At 39.7% G+C, this 21,494-nt stretch overlaps 1 protein-coding gene across 1 annotated transcript in view; it reads left to right on the forward strand.

The window, feature by feature from the left end:
• CRIM1 (cysteine rich transmembrane BMP regulator 1) overlaps nt 1–21,494 on the forward strand; it is a 189,216-nt gene that overhangs the window by 5,600 nt on the left and 162,122 nt on the right. Inside the window, exon 2 of the mRNA XM_057415453.1 lies at nt 8,614–8,787. Coding sequence (XP_057271436.1) covers nt 8,614–8,787 — 174 coding nt within the window. The remainder of the gene's footprint in view (nt 1–8,613; nt 8,788–21,494) is intronic.

Below are 21,494 nucleotides of genomic sequence, written 5' to 3' on the forward strand. Positions count from 1 at the left end.
GTTTAAAACCAGAAATCTCACTGTGGGTAGGCTTAATGACTAAATATTTTAATTTCTGTTAAGAAGAATATTCTTATTTTTATTTTTTAAAGCCATTTAATCTCACCTGTTCACAGTTGTGATTTTATTTTTTTTTTACCCTGTAGAAAACAGTTATTTCATCACGTTCCCCAAAATCATGCTACTTGCAAAAAAAATAACTGCCTTCAAACTTGTCATACAGTAATTTCTTCACCCCTAGGCATGTTTGCTGGTTTAAGTACCCTTTAGCTGATTCAAGAATACTTGCATAGTACTTAGTCAACCAAAATATCATTTGCCTGACAGGTGTATTATGCAATAATTAATCCATTGATATGGTTCAAAAATGCCTTCCTCTTTCTCTTTCTTTTCCATCTCTTCCCCAAGGATCATTGATCTAAATGAGTAAAATTTACAGCATCTTGCAGACAGGACCAAATGTTTTCCCTGTTTGGATGGATTAAATACTTTGTAGAAGTGACCTATTAAATGTCTCTTGTGACTTGTAAATGGCTTTCATTTGAGAATGCATTTAATCCACAGTGAATTCAGGATTTTGACAAAGACTTCAGGTGACACAAGTTGTGTAGTCTGACCATGCTGTGTTTTAACTCTGCCTCTCCGTGTGTAAGTATGCAATTTGGAAAATGACAAATACTAACATACAAAGCTTATGTGTATGGAGAAAATTATGAGTATAAAATAAGATGGGAAGATGGTCTCTACACAAAGTTATCTTCCCTTATACAAAGTTATCTGGCTTAAATTCCACATAAGCATATGGATTAAAAGATGGTCCCTGAGGGAGCTTTAGTCTAAACAGACTAGTTTTGCCATGTCTGGGGGAAATAATCCCTTAGTAATGTATTGAGATGGATGGAAGCAGTTCACACCTTTACCAGAGGCAATATTCAGACCCTGGCAGCTTTCACTGGGTATACTGGGTACTTCTGAATCTGCTGATGATGTTAATACCTTTTGGGTCATGAGTGTGCAGGTCTTTCAATAAGAAAGCAAACAGGAGAATATAGGGTTGTGGATAAGAGGAAAAGCCCTAGCTCACAGGCATGCACCCATTCCCATGTTCATACTCATTTCCAGAATTTTAAGCCTTAAATAGCCACTCACCTTGATACTGATAGGCTTCAGATATTGGGGTCTTTTATTAAGTAGTGAAAAATTTAGCAAGTGTAATGTTTCTCAGTCTGAGAGAGCCCATTCTGTTGGATGACTTACCCATGCTTTGATACAGCCGATTTTCTGTGTTCAGGATTTTGTTCAGGAAGACTGGATGTGTGCATGTCAGGTGTTTCTTCTGCTCACTGATGGGCTCTTGATAAAAAGGTGAGGTCATACTGATAATGGTATTACATGTGCTAATGTAAAATATGCTGCTTTGATAATAGAAAAAGTCAACTTGACATCTGTCTTTAAGTTAGGTCTAAGGAAAAGGAAAAAGAGAATCTGGGTTATGTAGAGGTTTTCCTGTAGTCTCTGTGACCAAGAAATTGGGTGTAATTCCTCTGAAGCATCCTGTAATTATGGTGCTCAGTGATGTTGCCTTAATGACTGAGGGGATAAAGTGGCAAAAGGTTTACGATATCGGGTTTCTTCTAATAGTGTGGATTGTGCTTGCTATAGGTTGCTTTGTTCATAGCCCTGTTACAGAACTTGTCTTAGCCAAAATTTTTCCATCTTCTGTCAGCTTTGCCTCTGCTGAGCAGTTTCTGCACTCTCTTGGTCAGCTACTTCTTTGCAGTGAGTCTGGTATGTGCTGTTATGTGTGCAGGCTTGTGAAGTGTGTGTGCAGAGGGCAACTTGGTGAAAAAAACCCAAAAGTGGCATTTTAGCCCCTTTTGGGAAGTGGGTACAAAGGTTTTGCTCTTCTCCAAGGCTTTAATAATTACTATTTTAAGGAGTTTTCTGGAGCTGGAGGAAAAATCTGCTAGGACAGCTGAAATGGTGCTGTCCATGCTCATTCTAATCAGGGGAGTACTGGCAGAGGCTCTGACTGAGCAATTAAATCCCAGGAAGCTCTAGTATTTTCAGTCAACTATTTACAAACAAGATGGAGGTCTGGTCATAAGATTAAAATACCTTACTTGCAAGTCTTTTTCAGGTGCTTAAATGTCTAGGAGTCACACTTCAAAACTAACCAATTATTTCAGACAGTCTTTGGGGCAGAAGGCTGTTGGAAATATCATTTGGTCTTGTTCGGGGGACCCCTAGTAGCAAAAGTCATAGAATTAAGTAGCTTGGAAAAGACTGTTGAGATCATCAAGTCCAACTGTTAATAGTGAAAGTCATAAACAAAAAAAGCCAAATGAAATGCACACCAACCCCTCCCTGCCCCCCCCCCCCCAAAAGAAGAAACCATTCCCAAAGCAATAAATAATAAACCCCAAACCAAGCAACCAAAACAATTAAATTAAAAAGGGGGGGGGGGGGGGGGGGCACGTTGCCTGGAGAACTGAAATACTGCAGAGAGCAGGAACAAGGGAAAACTTTAAAACTTTAATAGTTATTCAAGTCACATGCTTCACTTAACACTTCCATTTATCTCCTTGCTTCCTTGGAGTTTCTGATAATTGAGGGGAAAGCTGGTTTGTTTAAATGCTTTCTGCATTCCTTAATGTGAAATAACTGCCTGAAGACACACGCAGAGCTGCTGCAGTGAAATTTTTTCTTGCTGTATTAGGGATTTGATCACCTGAGATTCAAGCTCTAGCTTGAATAAGGCAAAGCAGACAGTCAGATTTGAGATGAGCCTTACCATGTGTGGTGCTCTTCAGGTATCTAAATGTTGTGGTATGGTTTTGCTTTCGAGCTTTGACTAGAAACTCTATCAGGAGACTGCAGAGCCCTTTTGTACTGACATGCATTCCATGTGAAGGTTCAGTCTTGAAAAGCAGACCCTTCCAAAAGGTAGTAAAGCCACCTTACTGTAAAACTCTCAGCTGTATGTCTTACCATAAAAGCTTCTGCCAGCTCTGGTCCCTGACTCATGACTTCACTAAAGGAGTAAGTTGCGAGAGGGGAGAGGATTGCAGCCAGTACATGAGCTCAAACTAGCTTCAAGGCTAGCCTTCCCTTCTGCTGCTTTTCAAGGTCTGGGGCTGGGTTTCAAGCATTCTTTAGTGGTGATTACTCATTTCTATTGTTCAGCTTCTCCAAAACATGCATTTCCTTTCCATCGTTCTTTTTTTCCTGTTCAAAGAGAAGCCAAAGCCTACTGCCAAGAAGTATTTCCTTTTTTAATTTTAGAAAGTCTGTAGAATCCTCTCGGTCTCATACCATCTTAATGAATAGCACTGATTTGAAAATGCTGTTGTGTATACCATTGTGCAGGAGCGGTGGGGCTAAGATCTGGGTCTGGCTTAATGGAGAAGCTTCTAAAAGGTTGCCCCATTCCCAGAGTGTAGTACCAGTCTCAGTAAGGATCACTTCTGTGTCACCATGAAATCCATTCTTCCTCCTCCTTCAAATGCAGGATTTAAAAGGATGCAAGAGTGTAAGATGTGACTGACTGTCCCAGATTAGGAATGCATTTGATGGTCTCTTTTCTCTTCAGCATCCTGAGAATCTGCCGTCATGCTTTGAACAGGCTGAAACAGCTGAGTTGCAGTTAAATTATGGGAGTTCACTTAATTCATTTCAGTTATGTTTTACTACCCTCCCAAACTGTAATGTAAGATCAGTGTGGATGAAATGCTTGTATATTAGTTTTCAACAGTAGAGACCATTCTAATGTGTCGCTTGTTGGTTTGAGGTGATGCATTACCTTTATAAACAATGAAGGAGAAATGTATATGATTTTCCAAACAATAGCTGATATATTCATTGAATGTCCAGAAAAGAGGAGGCACAAAAGAGGAGATACTGCGGCAGGCAGAAGGAATTGAGAACTTGAAGGAAGGGAAAGCAAAAAATATAATTAATGGAAGAGGAGTCTCGGAAGAGGACTGTCCTTGTACTTTTAACTTGCACCTGTTTTGAGGTGATCCTTTGCAAATAGGAACAATAAATGCAGCTACTACATACTTCAAATACAAGGCTTTGAGTTAGTGTCTCACAGTTGCATGCTTTTCTGGAACACAAGCAGCTCTTCAGATGAAGAAGATGTAAATGCTTCAGTGATGAGCATTGTGCCTCTCATGCTGCTGTGGTGCTGTATTGGGGGTGCTGGTATGTAGGATTTAGCACAGAAGTAGTGATGGAATGCTGCTTACCAGAGACATTTCTTGGGCTGTTTCCCAGACTGGACCTGTTGTTTAAGGACCTCTTGTTCAACTTGTTAATGCCTTAATCCTCTTCCCCAGTTAAGATGCATGCTATGACAGGTCTTGAGAGTTCAGCAACCCAGAGCAGCACTTGAATCATTACCAAGCTGAAGCATTTGTTTTGCAGAAAGCAAGTGATTATATGAGTGATGGCAGAAAATGAAAAAAGTTGGGAATTAATGCGATGTCTCTCCTCCCATGGCTTCTTTATGTTATAAAAGCACACCTGGAAGAATTAAAGTATTGTGTCCAAGACTTAACTCCAGCCTGAGTAAGTGCAGAACGATATTGTCAGAAAAAGGACCTTGCCTGAATGAGTTGGAAAGAGTAGGGAACTGCATGTAGATAGAAATGAAAGAGTGACTTTTGAGCTACAGTTATCAGCCTGCTTGGAGAGTTTGAACCAATTCTAGGGATGTGTGTTCAAAAAGTAGTTGAGTGGCTATCTAACAACAGTTTAATATCAATGCATGACTGCTAAGAAGAGCAGTCCTTCCCCCCTTCTTTGTCCATACCCAATCATGCCAGCACAATGAGATGGTGGAAATTGCAGCTTAACAGTTCGGATAAAAATTAGCAGTTTACTTCGGGTGCTCTTCAGATGGATTACTTTTAGAAACCTAAGATTGTTAAACACCTGCTTGATCTTTGTATTTTTAAATGTCCTAGAAGTCAGCTAGTGGATAGGATGCTCATACCGAAGTTTGAGAGGCACTTAGATTCTTGAATTTGGGTTTTTTCAACCCTGCTTGCAGAGAAGAAAAGCATTCACAAACTGTTATATCTCAATTTCTTCCTTCCAATCACCTAGATCTGAGAGAGATGCATGAAAGAGCCCTCTCCTGAAAAGGAAGCCATAAAAGAAGTCAAACACAGCATGCAGGAAAATGTGCTGCAGCCTGGAATTGTTCGTGAACTGTCCCAGGTCTCCAAATCACTGGTGTGTAAAAGTTTGGTTTTTAGAATAGTCCACAAGACATAATGATTTGGGGAATAATAGAGGCTAGGTTATATTCTTCACAGAGCCTAGACTTTGTTCAAGACTTGTTTCTGTTAGCAGCTGAGTTATTGCTGTTCCCTAAAGGAGCAGGTATGCTGTACTCGACCACCTTTTATCCGCATTCAAGTGAAGCATTAGATGGCTTTGCATAAAGTAACTTAAGCTTTGAATCAAAGTGAGACACTGGATTAATCCCTTTAGCTCCTACGAGTGCTTTGATGTGATTGTGCCTTTCATTCCAGGTGATTTTGGTCTGCCTATACTGATATGACTTCTGATGGTTTACTCTAAGTGGTAAACAAGTATTCGTTTAACAGGACCTTCAGCTTCTGCTCATGAAAGGACAAAATCAAGTAGGTAAGGGAGCCTTAAGGCTGCATGAAGGATCATGCCAGACTTTGCATTGATTAACTAAACAGAAGTAAGCTCTTGTTAACACATTTTCTCCTTCACTGATGGAAGTCTTGTTTCTAAATGAAATTGTGTGAAAAGGAGTCTGGTAGAAGATGTCTAGGCTAGAACTGGATTTGCATTCTTTTGCATCTGACTGGATGTGACTTTTTTGTATTCAGAGTAATGAAAAATGCCTTGTTTCAAGATTCATCATGTTAGATGTGTAGTTTGCAAGTATTACTGAGGGATTTATCTTCTCTTCCATCCTCTTAATGGCTACTGAGCTAATAACTTTCAAAGCATGCAGCACTGAAGACTTTAGTCTTCTTAGACTTTAGTCAACTCAGTGTTGCGCCATGCACTTTCAGTGTACCTCCTTTCCCTTGTTCCATTCTGAGAAGTCATGAGGTGACTGATAAGATATCAAACACTCATCTGTCCTGGAAATCAGATAATACTGTGGTACTGCCAAAGTGCGTGGTTCATCTGCATTGATGCATCCTGCTGTGAGTAAGAGGTGGCGCTGCTTTCCATGCGATGTGTGTCCCACCTTATGTGAGGTGAGCAGCTTTTGTGTAGCAAGGTTCCTGCTCCTATCTGTCAGCCTTTAAAAGATGTGGTGCTGGAATACTGCAGGGCAAAACCACACAAATACACTGAACTGGTGTCTTGGAGCGTAAGTGCGCTGTCGTTGCTGTTTGTGTGGCCCAGCAGCCTGCAGCATGCTGGTCTTGAGAGGCTGGTGGGTAGAGCAGCTCCAGGGAGCCAGGGCAAGGGGACCTTGTAGCCACTGGGGTCAGCGAAGCTCCTGGCTGGCACATAGTGGTAGGGGAGAAGAAGCTGAGTGTCTAACAAGGAACAATTCAAACTGTTTTCTTAAGACTAGTCTGGGTGAAGCTGTGGTCCCTGCAGTTACAGAATTTGAAACACCAAGTCTTGGAGCGTAGCTGTAGCCTCTTTTGTTCTTGTCATTACGTGGATTACTGCTGTGATTTGTAAAATACAAATTGTCCAGGCTGTATTCCGGCTTCTCAAAAACAGGATGTATTATTGTTCTCTGAATTCTCATGATTTATTTTTTTTCCTCCCTCTGCATGCATGGCCTCCTCATGATGAAAGCATCCCAAACATTACTGAAACGGCATCTTCTCTTGAAAGGAATTTTAATAGTTTCTCTTCAGGAACTTCTTCACTTCCTGTGACTTTTATTGATACAGTTGCTCTATGGGATGATAGTTTAACAGAAAAAAAAAGAAAAAAGAGAAATTACTTCCTCGGGTTAATGACTGCTCTTCCTTTGCTATTTTTATGGAGTGGAAGAGGTTCCCTTTTTCATGTCTAAAACTGACTTAGTTGTTTATTCTGTTTTCTTTGTCAGCAGGGTACTTTGCTTACTTACAATAGAAAGCAAGCAGTTGGTTATACAGGGAGAAGCATATCTGTGAGAATCTCCTGTGACGCTTTCTGTACATTATGTACTGTACTTAACTGGTAACCAGTTCTTTCCAGGTGTTGGTTGTTTTTCCCCAAAACAGGAAAAACTGGAGGGTAGCAGGTGTTCTGCATGTTTCTGTGAGCTGAGTGTACTTACATGTGAATGAACCTCAGTGTGTGTGGGTATACTGTTATTTACTATCAGTTTTCAGACTCCTATTGAGTGTCAGACTACTGAATGACAAACAGCTTGTATTTGGCTGTGGTCTTCCATATGGAAAACAGCTTCTGATAACCCCAACAACCACCAAAAAACACATCCTTCATAGGCAGGATCTATATTGGAAACTTGCTTGTTGGTGTGAACTACTAGAAAGCACTCTGTGAAAGCCGCTCTGGGGTAAAAGGATGTAAAGATCAAAAATAGGTTATTTGTCATTGCTAGAAGTTAGTGGATGCTCTGTGAGACTATTTTGTAGTATTTGTTTTGGTAGGTAGACAAGGTTAGAAAATTATCTGGCACTCTGTAGCGAAGAATATCTAGTGCCTAGTTTATCTTCTTCAGTCTTGCATAAAAAGCATGTATCTTGCTTAAACTTCTGCATTGGTGGGATGTTGCTGTATGTGATTTGACCTGAGGAAGCTTGTAGGATTGCTGATCTTGGTGGAGTTCTGGATTGACTGGATTTGTTCCTTCCTGGAGGGGGGGGGACACGGACCAAAACAAAAAAACCCAAACCCACAGACACCTTGTTGCGTGTAGCCTCCTTCTGAAAGGAACATGTGCAATTGTATATCAGTTAACATACATTTGATGGGACTGATTAAGGAAAAGCAGAATTATTTGAGCAGAGACTTGATCCAGCCTGGTTATCCCCCTGCCCCTTGACATCAAGGTGCTTGGTGTGCTTGAGCAGTTTTCCTAGAGTTGGATAGTAATCCAGGAGTGCTGGAAAACTCACTTTGGGTCATATTGCAGAACTGGAGGCCTGGCATCTGGCAGTATTTTTTGTAATAAAAAGCTATCTCTATGGAGCAAGTTCTATGTGATGTATTTTTTTTAATTGGGTTTATGAATGCTCTTCCTGATTCAATTTTGACTTTTATAACAGCTGCAGATTCTGTTCAAAATTCTCACTTCCATGATAAATATAACTTCAAGTATCTGCAAAAGTTATTTTGGTTAGAATAGTGCTCATTTGTACTATAGCTATGCATTTCCCTGAGACATCATAGCTTTTCATACAGATGGAAGCAAACAATGCCAGTAACTATAGCAAAATGGGCAGTAGAACAGCTGCAAAACATGGTATTTGGCAAATCCCACAGTTTGGATTAATCCATTATTATTTATTTTTTTTAATCTGTTATCTTCTATTTAGCACTATGTTGAACATGAAGTAAATCACACCCAACTCCAGAGGAGCTGACTTTATGTACTGCAGCCAAAATCCAATAGTGAGAGAGTTTGTTTGTTTATTTTAGATGAAAACTGGGATGATGATCAGCTGCTTGGATTTGAACCGTGCAATGAAAACCTTATAACAGGTTGTAACATAATCAATGGGAAATGCGAATGTGCTACCATTCGGACCTGTAACAATCCATTTGAATTTCCAAGCCGGGATACTTGCCTGTCTGCTTTGAAAAGGATTGAAGGTAAGCACTTGTCTTCAGTAATTCAGTTAGTGATTTTTCTGTGCATTTGGTTAAAAGCTAGTTTAATATGTTTTAGGATGACTTGAGTAGTTTCAGATACCTGTGGTCTTGTACTTTTCAGAAGACTTTTCAGAAGAGGACTTCAGTAAGCTTAGCCTTCCAAATATGATGGTTTAAGAATGGAAGAAACTAATACTTCGTGATTTGTGTGTTATGATGTTTACAGGTTTTAAGACTTAAACTGTTCTGTTTAGTTCATGCTGCCTTTGCCTATCTTTAGCTGTAAAGCAGTGTGGAAAACTCCTTAGATGTATTGATGTGACTAAACCATGGGTGAATACAGTGGATTTCAATAGCGAAGGCATGAAAAAGGAGTAGTTGTTGATTATACTTCTATCTTGCATAAATGCATGAATTGCTGTTTCAGTTTATGTAATGTAGCATTGTTTTAATGCTCATATTTTTCAATTTCTGTGTTCCTTTGGTTAGAGTTGCATTAGGCCATGTATGTTTATGCTTCTGCACACATACATAATGGTTTCTTTGGGCTTTTCACTTTTTTTTTTTATGTTGTAGGGTAATTTTTTTGTCGTTGTTACTTATGGCAGAACTGGAAATAAGTTAGCTGAAATACATCCAGTTGGAATTAAACTCCCATGGTGTACTTCTAGGATCGTTTTGAACAGCTGTCAAATGCTTGATCTTGGTCCCTTGCTATGATGTCATAATTACTGTTTGTTTTCCAAAGTGTCCAGGAACATTAAAAAATTGATTAATAGTGTGAACCTGATTGATTGGCCTACTTTAAACCAATGTTTAAAGTCATTGTGAAAGTAAAGGTATACTAACGGTGTTTAAAGTTACTGTCTTTGAGTTGTGTGATTTGATGTCATTTATTGTATTTCCTTTGTGATAAGTAAGTTGTTTTTGAGCTGTGAACTTTAAACGAGATCTTGTGAGAATGTAGGTTATTACTGTCAGCTATAATGTTGATCTCTAAAGGCGTGCAAGTGCTTTGTGTGGGGATTTCATGGTTTTTTAGTTCTAGGAAGAGGAAAGGCACAACCTTTAGTCTCTTGTTTGTTGCTGTGTAGTGGGCAGTAGCACGCAGGGGTTCTTAAGTAACCTTACTCACTGCTTCTTTTTTTACTTGTGAATGTGTGATTAAGTCTGTAGTAGTTCAGCAGGGCTCTCTTGGCATGACAATTCATAGTGTTAAACTTGCTAAGTGATTCTGTTGTAGGATGCCTTTTTTTGCAAACTTGGAAGAAATGGAGTTAGTGTGCGGAATGGCATAGCCAAAGCAGGTTGATTCTTTGAGTAGCTTGCCTTCAGCAACCTTGTGTTTCGGATAAATTCCCATTTAAAGAAGAATAGCATTTTAATCTTAGCCACGAGGTAGCAATAACTCTCTGGTATGACCAGGGCAGCTCAGTTGTCTTTCAGAGGGGAATGAGAGGGCAGTGGGGAAGGGTGTTCTTTGAAAGTCTCAGGGCACCAGTAGAAGAGTTGAGAACCTGTTGATTTTTAATCCTTTACAGATAGAAAGAGTAGTGATGATGCAACAACAATACCCTTAAATACCAGGAGTATGGCAGTTAGAACAATCCAGCTTTTACTCATAAGAATGTGACTTTGCATTTGCATCCTCAGACTGTCAAACCCTATCACTGAGGAATGTTTGAAGTTAAATTCATCTGCACTTCCTAATAGAACGCAGAAGTCATAGCATAACTTTGATTTATCTGCATTTGACAACTGTAGTCAGTCAAATTTCCCTACTGTGTTTTGCACTGTAAAGCTTATTCTCTCTCTTTTTGTAATTAGGATTGGGAATTGAATGCTGAATGCTTATGGAGGTTGTTTCTTTAAATGCATTACTTCTTGTTTTCATAATTAAACCCAAATTAATGCTTCATCCTGTACCTAATGGAAAAGAAGAGTAACTTTTTTTCCCCTTGTGCTTACCATGTCCCTTTTTGGTAAGCAAGCCAAGTCTCTTAGATTGAATTTGATGATAGCCACTTTGGTGTGTCTGAGCCAGTATTTACTGTTGGGTATTTCAGGCTTTCGAAGTTTATAGTCTAAAAGTTGAATTCGAGAAGTCTGCGTGAAACACAGCTTAAGGGGTATGCAAACCAGAGGGCTTTTTGAGCACATTAGAATAGAAAAACCTTTCTTTCTTTAAAGCCAGCTAAGTCTTAAACTTTAGTGTCGTGTAAGATATGTTAAATATATTTAAGATTTTCCTAAAAATCCTAAGTACTGATGTGTGCTTTGCTCTTTTGGCTTGTCTGTTAAAGATAATAGCAGGAAGACTTGAAAATCTAAGTCTTGAAATATTCTTTCAAGAATGTGCTGCCATGGGAAATGGGATCAAGAGAGGACAATCCAAGTTGTCTCTCCACACCACACTTGATGTGGATAATTAAATACACAATGTGATTAAAAAAACCCATAAAGATATAAATGAGCACCTGAATGATGGATACACCATAATTGGAGTTTCTGAATAAAACTTTAAGAATTTAAGTGCCATCTAAACGGCTGTTTCCATGTGGCTCATACTTTGAGGATACTTATTAGGCAATTGAAAATGTTTTATAGTGTTCAGTGACACATCACTCTAAGATTTTTTTCGGTATTTGTTATAAGGTTGTGTTAATGAACTTCTGTAACACAACTGAGGAAAGGGAGGATGCTTAATCCCATCCAGCTGAATGGGCAAGGTAGCTTTCCTTCTAATTATGGAGGTAATCAGGAAGGTCCTATGAATTTTTTTTGTAGTGCAGTTTATAAACCACAGCTGAAATAGATTTATAACTTTACAGAATATTTGCTAAATTGGAACCTAGAAAAATATTATTTAATGGCATCTTTAATGGAAATTCTGGCTTATGCATTTCATTAAAGCTGCATAGCTATGTCAAGTTATTTTGGGCTGTATAAATCCATTTAACTGAGGACCTGTCTTTGTTTCCTGAGCAGTTCAGGCAAGGCTGTTATAAATGCCAGTGATGCTGGATCAGTGTGGTTTGCTTGTTTTGATTAAAATGAGTTATGTCACTTGCTTTTATTTTTTTGTTTCTTTTTGTTTTGAGTTTGGGTCTGTCTTTTTTGCCATTTCCTTGAAAGAAGGAGGAAGTGGGCAGTTAGGCTGCACCTACTATCCCTGGTGCGCGCAGACCTGTGCACAGGAGTCACTAGTTCTAATGCCAGTTGTACCAACCTGCATAGCTCACTGAAAGCTACCTTTGCCTGCAGGTATGGAGTCCATTCATAGTTGTGACTTGGGAAATAACAAGCATGAGCCAAACACCTGAAGTCCCATTTCCAGATAGGACCATGTATGTGAGAAGGGGTAGGGGCTTTTGCATGTACTTCAGTTTCTCATGTATTTTGTTGCTCACACCATCCCTTTTAGATGCCTCTCCAGTCATCTTCCTTTTTTAATCTAATTTTAGATTAAAAAAAAGTCTAATCTTAAGCTTTTCAGAGGTGAAGACCACACACAGCTTGGGCTTGATGTCAGTTCTGGCTTGCTTTCTCGGCTAACCCAAAGTTTTTTCTTGTTAGCTTTATATAGGATCTTTCTATCCCTGTTGGCTTGTGTCTGCCTGCCTGGCTGGGCCCCTCATTTACCTTTCCCTGCCTCCTTTTCTTACTTTTTTTGCCTACCTGTCTCATCCTGTTTGCACCCCAGTTGGCTTAAATAAGCCATTATGAGGCAAATAGGACCACTTTCTGGCCTTCCTTCCCCAAATCAGGCTGCACGGACTCTTAATGTCATGTTGCTTAGATATCATTAACAGGGCCCAAAAAGCCATGTTCTTTATTTTGTGTCTCAAAGTCTTATTCTGCCCTGAGCTGTGGAAGCCTCTAATGAGGGTAGTTGGTTTAATCTCTCTTAAATATATTTAACTTCTGTAGGGATGCTGATGTCTATTTGAGAGAAAGTACTGAGAGGCTAACATGTGACCTCAGTAATATAGGTAGTGAAGGCAGTTGTTGCCACTTCGTTCCCCTTGTTTTTCCTGGAAACTGGAGGATTGAATACATTTAAAGGATTGATTTTTATCATAGAACTTGGTAGCTAACTTCTAACTAATCTTTGTGTAGGCATACTGCAAATGCTGAAAGACTTCTTGCTTGAAAAGAGTATCATATATAAAGCATGCTTATGCCTTGGAGGTCTCTGAGCCTCGCTACCAGGCTTAAAGTACCCGCTTCTCTACATGGACCATCACTCAGCCTTCATATAGAAGGCTTTAACAGAGATCACAGAACCATTCTGCTATGAGGAAATGCACACATTTAGGGGTATAAAGTAAGTGTCTGGAAAAGCTATTTCATACCTAAATAATAAGATTACTGTGTTGGTGTTCTGTTGTTTAAAATGCTTTTGGTTATTGTCTTGATGAGTGCCTGCTCTGTTATGGTTCAGGAAATCCTGTGTTCTTGAGCTTGGAAAGTTTGTTTCTATTCAGGAGACTGCTAATGATGACAGCTTGGTTGAACTTGAACTGCTGGAGTGGACTGTGGAAAATATGGCTAGAGGGTGAAAAGTGAGGAGGTGCCATCTGTCTGCTGAGCCACAGCAACGGGCAGAAGTCTAATATGCTGCATCCATGCATTCTTGCAGTCAAGAATTAGCTACAGACAATACAGACATTTTGCCAGATTTTGTGAGACACTGAGGACTGGGGGTGAGGGAAGCAAAAGAAGTCATTTTTTCATCAAGATACATTATTAGGGCGTTAATAGGTGGTAGTGTTGAAAATCTATTATGTAGTGCAAGTCTAGTTATCTCAATCTTGCCTAGCATGTGTTAGTCACTAGGAAGTCAGTATCTGAAGTGACCCAGCCTCAAGAGTTTCAAAGGCTGTGTTCTGGTTCTGGGATCTTCTTTCTCTTCATTTATGCTGGACTCTGGCAGCAGTTCAGGTAGCCCAGCAGAGCTTTAAAGAACAGGAACCCAAGGATGTTTTTGAGCCTGCTCCTCCTCCTATACCAGAGCAGGTCAGGATCTGTGCTCTTGTGAGCTGCCCATAGGATCACAGTGTGTGCCTTGCCACTTTACTCCTTCAGAGGTAGCTGTAGGTCTTTGAAATGGTGACTTGCTCCTTCATATTCCCTGCTGGAACAGCCATCTCCTCTTCCCTCTGAGAAGCGAGGGGAAGGGTGCCTGTCAGAGGCATCCAGTCTTTCGCTAGGTGGGCTGTACTCCAGGTTGGGATCTCTTCAACCGGATTTGCTAAGAACTTCAGTCTGCAGATTCTTTGAAAGAATGCATGCTTCTACTAGCTTGCTTCTTTAATTTGGCAGCAGTGTGTGTTTTGGTAATATGAGGTACTGGTGTGGCATACAAAGGTGTTCTTGAGTACTACAGAGAAGCATAAATGCCAGCTGTCGTAGCAAAGGTGGTGGTTTTCTCTCCCAAATTCTCTCAATGTACACTTGAGGTCTAAGAGGAGATACTAATTGACTTTAATTGGTTCATACTCTACCAAGAGCATAAGCATGTTCCATGTCAAAGTTAAGCCTAGTCTTTATACAGAACATATGTGAAGAATAAAAGTAAAGAATAAAAATTTTTACCTTTTTTGGTGAAAGATACGATTACTGCTGTAGGTAGACACCCTTCACCATTCTGTCTGCATGTAAACCCTGCTGCTGATATGGAGTTATCGAAACTTATTTTAAGAGTTGCTTCTTAATTATGGGGCTTGTGCCTTTCCAAGCTGTTCACAGCTGTCCTTCATAGGTGAAAGGAAAAGGCCTCTTAGGTTGCTGGCATCTATTAAGCTAGCTTATTGCAGCATACTCCTTGCATTCCATTATTTTTTACATGTAACTGAATAACTTTATGCTGGCAAATGTTGCAATACCTGTTAGACCAGTCCTGGAATAACAAATATGAGAAAGTAATTTTATTCTGAATGCTTGTTTGGTGGTGAAGTCTGATTTTGTTAAACTTTCAAATGTGCTTAATCTGATATACTTTCCACTCCTCTCGCATAACAATTAACGTATGTTTTTGCTCAAATAACTGAAGTTTGAAGGTTGGCATGTATTCGCAATAAGGAATGCGGTTGTGGCAGAGGTCCAGGTTTTACTCTTGAACATGCTTATGAGAGCCAAGTAAATACATTTGAAGGCAGAATTTCGCATGAAACATAGGAAAATAGCAGTATAGCTTTCTGGCTTTGTTTCTGAAGGCATAGATACAGGAGGAGAAAATATTTGATATGGAAATACTACAGATCAGGAATACTGTTGTAAACTGGAATCTACAAAGAAATCTTAAAAAACCCAAAATTGAAGAACTTGCTTGTTAGTTGATGAGAGAGGGTTTTGTGACAGTGGCACATCTGGCAGTGCAGTTGCCTTCACAGCATAAGAGAGGTGTTAAATTTGCAAGACTTGTCACTTTTTTGACTCTAGCTCCTCAGTACTTCTCTGATCAGGGAACAGCACTCTATCTTTTTCTAATGTATTGGCTCTCTTAGCATTTTCTCTTTTTAAGATGAGCTCTTGTACAGAGAGCATGTGTGCCATGAAATTTCTATCTAAAGGTAAGAATTTTGCAGGAGTTTCAGGAACATATTGAATAACATATGACTTTCATATTTCTGTATTGATATGGCTGCATACCTAATTTTAGGCTTAATTAGATGATGAATAATGCTGTATTTGTATTAATGAGGGAAAACAGCATTGCAGAAACTGTTAGGTGGGAAGATTGAACCAAGAACCCCAAATGGAGCAGCTGGCTAAAAACCCCCAACCTTGAAGTGTTAGCATCACAGAAATCACTTAGGATTGTAACTTCACACACTCTTTTTTTTTTTTCCTTGCCATTTTATGCTAATGTGCGATGTTTTTACTGTGGTGTAACTGAGCTTATTGTGTTTCTGTGCTGCACTTGCTCACGTGAGCTGCTGTGCAGACGCCACCCTTGACTTTCCGTCTGCATCCGAATCTCTTGGGTATGTAACGTTTACGAAGAGGGTACTGGATTGTCAATTTGTGACACTTCAGTTTCCTCCAAACTTGCTGTTTCAGAGTTTGTTGTGGACAGAAGTGCAATCTTAACTGTAGGACTGTGTAACAAATGCTTCCTACAGAGCTAGCCATCAGATGTGGATGGTCAAAATGTGGTTGTTCCTAGAGACAAAGGAGCATTCTTGTGTTTTTCTGTTTCAAATGCTCACCTGCATTCTTCTGAAACTGAATACAAGGTTACTTGTTGTACCTGGAGCCTCTGTAAGAGAAGGCAAAGAAACAAGACCTCTTACAGCTGATAAGATCTTGCTTTTGGGGAAGTTCAGTGCCTTCCAAATACTCTCTTCCCTGTTGGCAAGTAGGCTGTGCTGAAATATGTCCACTTTAACTGCAGTGGCAAGTTACAGGGTTTAATGAATGCTTGACCTTAAATTCTGTTGAAGCTGGGGAGAGAAAATGGAGCAGGTGACTTTGAGGAGAACGCCGCTCGATGCGCCATTGATGTAAAGGATCAAAAGTTATCTGCATGTGACAGAAGAGACCTGAGCAAAGATCTCGAATTGAATGGTGTGTAAATATTAGGCTAATGTTGCATGCCAGCAGGAAGCTATATTCCTCTGGCACTTGTGTGCTGGGTCACAGGTCTTGTTTTGACAGGGCAAGTCTTGTTTGGGTATATGTAGCATTGATGCTGACGGAGATAACTAATGTTGGATGAATGTATCCAGTGATAGTGGTACCAGTGACATACTGGTCAATATGATGATTTTAATAGAATGGCTTTGTCCCTAAATAATGAGGAACAATTCATTGAAAAATAAAGCTGTCATTTTTTTTTATCCTCTCCAGTAACTTCACAGTTGTCTCTTGTAAAAAAGAATATTATACCAACATTTTGTACTTCTGAATAGTTATATAGCATGTTGACAAATTTTATCTATTTGTCTCCAAATTTAGGCCTTGAATTATTTTGTAAAATGTTGTTGCTGTTTTCTAAATAGAACAAACACCACACAGCTTCCACAGCATTAGACTAACTTTTCTATGGACTAGAATGAAGCATTACCAGCAAAATCTTCATCTTGAAGATGAATGGATGTAGATTACAGTTGATGCAAGATCCTGTGAACCAGTTAGGTTTCAGAGAAACTGGTTTGGTTGGGTTATCCCGTGCAGAGGATGGAAGTTAGAAGGGGAAAGGAGAAAGAACAGTGTCTCTGGAAAACTTTCTTTGGTTATACTTTGGGAAAGGCTGAAGATATGATGCTTAATAAGCTTTTAAGTAGAGCAAGAATATTCATATAGCTATAACAACAGTACCCTTTTCAAGATGCATGAGACACTAACTCAGTCCAACTTAAACATTTCAAAAATGTGTGTGAGACTGTTCTTTAGCTGTGTTCACTATTAAAAGATGAAACACTTCCTCCCTCTATACAAAAGCACTTGCTAATTAATACAGTAGTAGATGTCCCTATCTATAGTATAGATGTCCCTATGGTATAGATCAATATATCTATAGTATAGATATAAAAATTTTGTTCTGTAAGAAAGCAAAATAATTAATGCTTGCAATGGAATTGATACTGGTATGCTAAGAAAACCAAAATTATTTGCTGACCAGACATGTTGGTTGCTTGTAATTAACCTCCCCCCCCCCCCAAAAAAACACCAAAAACAAAAAAAAAACACCAACCAAACAAAAAAAAAACAAAACAACCAAACAGTGTTCTGTGCATTAACTTGTCTCATATGGGACTTGATGTGCATTTTTGCTGTTGTTTTTTCTGTGCTGGTAAATGTAGGGGAATTTTAATAGCTGGTTAAACATTTGGGGTCTAGCTGAGCTCATGTCCCCATCAGCTTCAGTGCAAGGTTCTGCTCAGCATTGCTGCCAGCAGTGGTGCTGATCTGCACCACTGAGTGAAAGAGCCTCTAGTTTGTTTTTACATTCAGTAGAAGTGTATCAAAGACTTCAGTGTAATAACCTCAGGAAAATAATGTTCTAAATTGGATACTGTCCTAGATCTATGCTGAGGCTGTGTATTGCCCTCCCACAACACTTTGCTCCATTGGTTAGTCTGTTTTAGTGTACATTGTGAATCATTTCAAGTAGAAGACTTGACCTGCTTCTGTTCGACTTCTTTCATCTCATTGCTGTTACCCACTTCCAACAACCTGAGGAATGGAATATTTAGTCTGGAACCATTTTATTTCCTACAAATGGCAAAGTTTCATGCTGTGTTAAGTGAATTGTAGAATCAGCAAGGTTGTAAATGACCTTTAAGATCATCAAGTCCAAACATTACCCTAGGCTATAGCTCATCAGGTACCTCTAGGAAACCGCCCTTTTATTATTACTTAGTGTGATTATTTTTCTGATAGAGGAACACCTTTGGAAAAGAGCACTACTACTATAACAATTAAAAATCGTGTCAAAATCTCTTTGTATGTGTGGTTAACTACTTCTCATCTTCCTATGGGGTTGGGTGGAATTTTTTTTTTAAGGGGACTTCACATTACTAAGGTTGCTTCTCCAGATAATGTGTGCACATTGCTTCAGTAGCATTAGATCTGTCTGATACTATGTGACTAATCCAGTGTCTGCTTTTCCCGTTTTTTGAGAGGGGAGTGTGTGCGTGTCCAAAACCATTTTGGGTTGTCCTGTAGTCTTGACTGCCAGTACAGCCTGATCTAATGATCTAGGCAGGAAGCTCTGTTCTGAGCTTATTGTTCCTGTTTACCTGTTACTGTGCCCTTCTAGGCTCCATATGGGGAGGTGTTGCTCGATTGCACCTTCCAGCTCCCCAGACAAGCCCCTGCATAAAACTTTTCTTCCTAAGTTCCTCTTACAAAGACCTGTGAGAAGAATTTTTGCTCTACATCAGCATATTAGCAGGGGTGCAGCTCACAGTATAAATAAGTCCAAATGTCTGTCCAAGTGTATGGAAGCTATCTAGTTGTAAATGGGCTTTCAGGAGTTGGTTCCACCTTTCTTGGTGATACTGCAGTGAGATGGTACTCTGGCCAGTATACTTACGTGATGATCCTCAGTGTTGGTGGTGTGTGTGTGTGTGTGTGTGTGTGGATACTTAGAAACAAAATGACTGGTCTCCAGACACTGAAGCATCTGTCTATTTGCTGCTAATATGTTTAGGGCAGATGTTTGTGCTTCTAGTTACTGATAAAGGATTCCTCTACACAAATGTAGAGGAACTTCCTTCCTCACTCATCAGTCAACTTATATGATGTACATTAAATAGCTTGTCTAGAATCAAACGCGCTAAAAGATGTAAATTCTGCCTTTCTGTCTGGGAGGAGTAAAGCTTTCGCTAGCTCTTAGCTTCAGTTAGGAAGAGAACAAATAGTACTTTTGTATATCAACTTTGTTCTGGAGACATGTAAAAAATTGTTGTCATAGTGACAAACCAGTCTACATAATTTTAAGGTGCTAGAATTTAAATGACTTGTCAGATACATATGCCAGAATCACAGCTTCTATAAATGATGCACTAATATGTTAAATGTTAAACATGTTTGACTTTAACATATGACTTCAGAAGGGCAAAGAAAACACTCTTGATTTAAAACAAACAAAAAACACCGAAAGCCCTGAAGCTGGAAACTCAAATCTGCTTTTGACCTCTGGGTAGGAGATGCAGTCACATACAGCAGCAGAGGAAATGCCTGACATTCTAGCCATCTGAGCTGGGCTTCCAGCTCTTCGGCACACCTACATGTGTAGGTCTGATAGTTGGTTTGTTTTTTTTTTTTTCTTCTCAGTTGTCATTGCAGGCTCTTGTAGAAGTGAAAAGGGGGCACAGTAATGCCAAAAGTTAACTTTTTCATTATTATTTTTCAGCCTTCTGCTTTGGGTCTTTCTGTAATATGGATTAATTACTTTGAGTGTTTGGAACACGTTCCTCGTCTCCTGTACACTTTTAGAAGCCAGGTTAGAATATTAGTATCAAGATTTTACAATTCAAGAAAAAATACTGTATTTTTAAAAAGCCAATCTGATTTCTTCTGAAGACCACTTCAAATGTCAAAAACTGTCCAGTAAGCTTGTGACTGATACACTGTACTGGAATGATGGATAGAAAACATGATGTAAAATAAAATATCTGATAAAATTGTCTAAGTGCTGTGTTATTACAGTTTGTGGGCAGTGTGGGTATTCATTACCTGGGTAGGTCACATGTGATAGACTAAAATAGTAATCTCGGTGCTGCTGCTTTTCAGCAGTCTTGCACTTCATACTGCCACACCAGCCATAGAGTTAGAGCACATACCTGTCTGTGACACTGTTCAAAGCAGCCAGTCCTTACCTGCCCTCTGTGCCCTCTGTGTGCAAGCCACTGCTTTCCACTTCCAGCAGTAACTGGATAGCTTCTGCTGGGGCTTTGATGCCCTGCAAAGTAGGGAGACTGGGTAGACAGACAAACACCTTGAGCCTGGAGCTCACTTGCTAGAGCTAGACAGTAGTAAGAGCCAAGTGCTGCCTGTCTCCTTGAACTGGATCTCTCCCTGAACAAGGTGCTAGCAACCCAAGAAGTCAGGAATACAAGCAGAGTAAGGCAGGACTCCTCATCCTGCCTTTCCTAGAAGCTGAAAACACCAGGTGAGCCAAGCGTGTACGTGTGATGGAATGAGAAAGAAATACCATTTTTTATTTTTTTTTTTTTTCCCCCCCAGACACCTCTTCCTAGTGTTGGAGAGTTAAATTGCTTAAACAGATCAGCCTGCTAGGGCTGTTTGTTGTGTGACATTAGTTCTTGTGTTAAGCAAGAAATCAAGTACTTCAGGAAAGTGAAATTTTGGGAGAGCATACAAGTAACTGAGGGTGGATGGGACTTTGATCTTGACTCGTTGGCCCGTGCCTGTATAGCAGAGCTCTGCTCATTTTAAAGAAACAGGTGAACTGATTGATTCACTGACAGGTCTGCATCTCTGACAAAGCATGTAATGCATAACATCAAATGAACAACTCTGAGGCAGAGTCCCAGAGATTCATAGAAATGAGAAGGAAACTGCTGCTCTTCTCAGCATGTTTTGTTCCAGTTTAGAATTTTTTTATTACTGCATAAAGTTATTTTAACTTCGTCAAGGTATTTTTAAGTGTTTTCTTAGTATTTTTGAAAACTCTAACTCTGTAGTGGGATTTCTGAACCAGGTCTACAGGAGTATCATATAAATGGATAATACTGCCTGAAAACAGCTTACTGGCTGTCTGAGCAAGCTACTTGTTCAAATAAGGTGTAAAGGAAGATTCTGGTTGAGCTCTGATTAACAATCTCTTATGAGGACAGTCCTGCATAAAGGACTGTGGTTTACTATGGTACTCTGCAAGTTCCTTAGGTTGCAGCTGAGTTTTGACAGAGCTGTTGAGTACCAACATGAACTGAGATTAAATGAAACCTGAAAACTGAGTTAAAGCTGTATCTTCATGATAACGCATCCCTGACTTCTTTTGAATGATACTGTGATGTTATGTGAATAGCTTTCTACGTACAGACTGGAGTTTGAGCAGTCCCTGTAGGAAAGCTTTCTGTGCTGAGCCTTTGTTGGTTTGGTCCAGGAGGCTGCAGAGAGAAGCAATCCTTGCGTGGCGTTTATGCACGGTCCTACAGCTCTGCAGTATTGCTTTGCCAGCATCTTTATTCCAGCAATCTCTGTTTTGCTTCTTAATCCCAGGGACTATT

Source organism: Pezoporus wallicus, unplaced genomic scaffold (genome assembly GCF_028554395.1).
Source record: "Pezoporus wallicus isolate ANWC-B61680 ecotype Strahan unplaced genomic scaffold, APGP_CSIRO_Pwel_v1 contig_5352, whole genome shotgun sequence".
NCBI lineage: Eukaryota > Metazoa > Chordata > Aves > Psittaciformes > Psittacidae > Pezoporus > Pezoporus wallicus.